Source organism: Meleagris gallopavo, chromosome 22, assembly GCF_000146605.3.
Source record: "Meleagris gallopavo isolate NT-WF06-2002-E0010 breed Aviagen turkey brand Nicholas breeding stock chromosome 22, Turkey_5.1, whole genome shotgun sequence".
Taxonomy (NCBI): domain Eukaryota; kingdom Metazoa; phylum Chordata; class Aves; order Galliformes; family Phasianidae; genus Meleagris; species Meleagris gallopavo.
Genome location: NC_015032.2, coordinates 5,700,594 through 5,702,395, shown reverse-complemented (window position 1 = coordinate 5,702,395; position 1,802 = coordinate 5,700,594). Strand labels below are relative to the sequence as shown.

The 1,802-nt window shown below is 64.6% G+C and overlaps 1 protein-coding gene across 1 annotated transcript; it reads left to right on the top strand.

The window, feature by feature from the left end:
• Window positions 1–195: 195 nt before the first annotated feature.
• Window positions 196–1,796, top strand: SLC2A4RG (SLC2A4 regulator). The gene is made up of 5 exons (XM_019622196.2): window positions 196–346; window positions 424–668; window positions 1,098–1,198; window positions 1,285–1,534; window positions 1,611–1,796. The coding sequence occupies exons 1-5, from the start codon at window positions 271–273 to the stop codon at window positions 1,728–1,730; spliced, it is 792 nt and encodes a 263-aa protein (XP_019477741.1). The 5' UTR covers window positions 196–270; the 3' UTR covers window positions 1,731–1,796.
• The last annotated feature ends 6 nt before the right edge of the window (window positions 1,797–1,802 follow it).

Here is a 1,802-nt window from a genome sequence, read left to right as displayed (position 1 = left end):
TTAGTTTTTCTTTATTTTTTTTCCACTTCAGGAAGTTGTTTGGCCCCAGCTGAGCTAAGCCTGGTTTCTCAGCTGCACGTGGCACGACACAGGTGTCAGTGCTCACGGGGTTCCCGGTGCCAGTCCGTGTCCCCTCCGCAGCTTGTGGGAACCCTGGTGGGAGGCGGGGGGCACAGAGGGGCAGTGGTGGGGGATCCTGGCTGTGCTCATCACAGCCCCTGTGCTCACGCTGGCAGGAAGCTCCCAGGCAAGGCAGGCATCGATGAGGTGATGGCAGCTGCGGTGCTCACCAGCCTTTCCAGCAGCCCACTGGGGTTCGGCCACCCCCCAGCACCTCCTGGCCCAGGTAAGAGCGGACTGAGGGACACCGCGCCCCTGTCCCTGGGTGTGCGGTACAGACCTGACCTTCCTTCTCTGCAGCAGAGCTTGGCAGTGAGATCTGGAAGGAGACACCAACCGTGTCCTTTAGCTGCAGCAGCAGCAGCAACACCAGCAGGGAATGGAGCTGGGACCCCCCCAGCGACCGCTCCACTCCCTCCACCCCCTCACCCCCACTCTCCAGCCATGACCCCAGTGCCTTTTTGCCCACCTTGCCACCAGACGATGGCCCCGAGGAACCTGACAGCACCCACTTCGTGTTTGGAGAGCCCATCCCGCGGAAGAGGAAGGTGGGATGGGGACAGGGATGGGGATGGGGATGAGGTTGGGGATGACAGTGATGATGGGGTTGACAATGAAGTTGGGGCTGGAAACGGTGGTGCGTTTGGGGATGAATCTGATGATGAGGTTGAGGCTGGAGATGATGGTGGGGATGCTGTGGGATTGGGGCTGGAGGTGGTGAGACTGGGAATGGAGATGATTGTAAGGGTTGATAGTGCTTGGAGCTGAAGTGCTTGGGCGAGGTTGGATGGGGATGGGGTTGGGAGTGGGATTGGGGGTGGGCTTGCTGTTAGAGTTGGGGATGGGGCGGATGGCGGGTTTGAGGATGAAGAAGGTGGTGGGGATGACGGTTGGGTTGGGAACGGCATTGGGGATGGGAATGATGATGGGGATGAGGACAGGGCTGGGGTTGCTGGCCTGACCCCACTCGCCCACAGAACTCCACCAAGGTGATGTTCAAGTGCTTGTGGAAGAGCTGCGGCAAAGTCCTCAGCAGCTCCTCAGGGATGCAGAAGCACATCCGAACCGCACACCTGGGGTAAGCGCTGCGGCAGGCACCCAGAGCCCCCAACCCTACAGACCCCCACCGTGGGGCCATCACCAGCCACCCCCGCTTCCCCGCAGCCGCCAAGCCGACCTGGAGCAGAGCGACGGCGAGGAGGACTTCTACTACACGGAGCTGGACGTGGACGTGGACTCGCTGACGGATGGGCTCTCCAGCCTGACGCCCGTCTCGCCCACCTCCTCCGTGCCGCCCGCCTTCCCCGGCCCCGAGCTGCCTCCTTTCCCCAGCCCTGAGCCTCCTCTGGGTTCCCCCCGCAGCCCCCCGCCGCCCCCGGGCCTCTGCCACGTCCACACTGACCACGCGTACCAGGTGAGGCCGGGGCACAGCTCGGTGCACGAGGCTGCTGTGTGCGCCCGTGGGTGCTGACGTGGTGCCGCGTCCCCAGGGCTGCCCGTCGGGACCCACGGCTGGGGAGAAGCGGCCCCCAGGGCCACTTGTGCCCGGGTTCAGGACGCCGGCGCTGCCCACCCCGACGCTGCCGAAGCCACCCGCCGTCCCCAGGTGAGTTGGTGTCACTGTGTCGCCGTCCCCTCCGCCCTTCCCATCCCCAACGGCGCAGTGACGTCGCGGTGCCCCG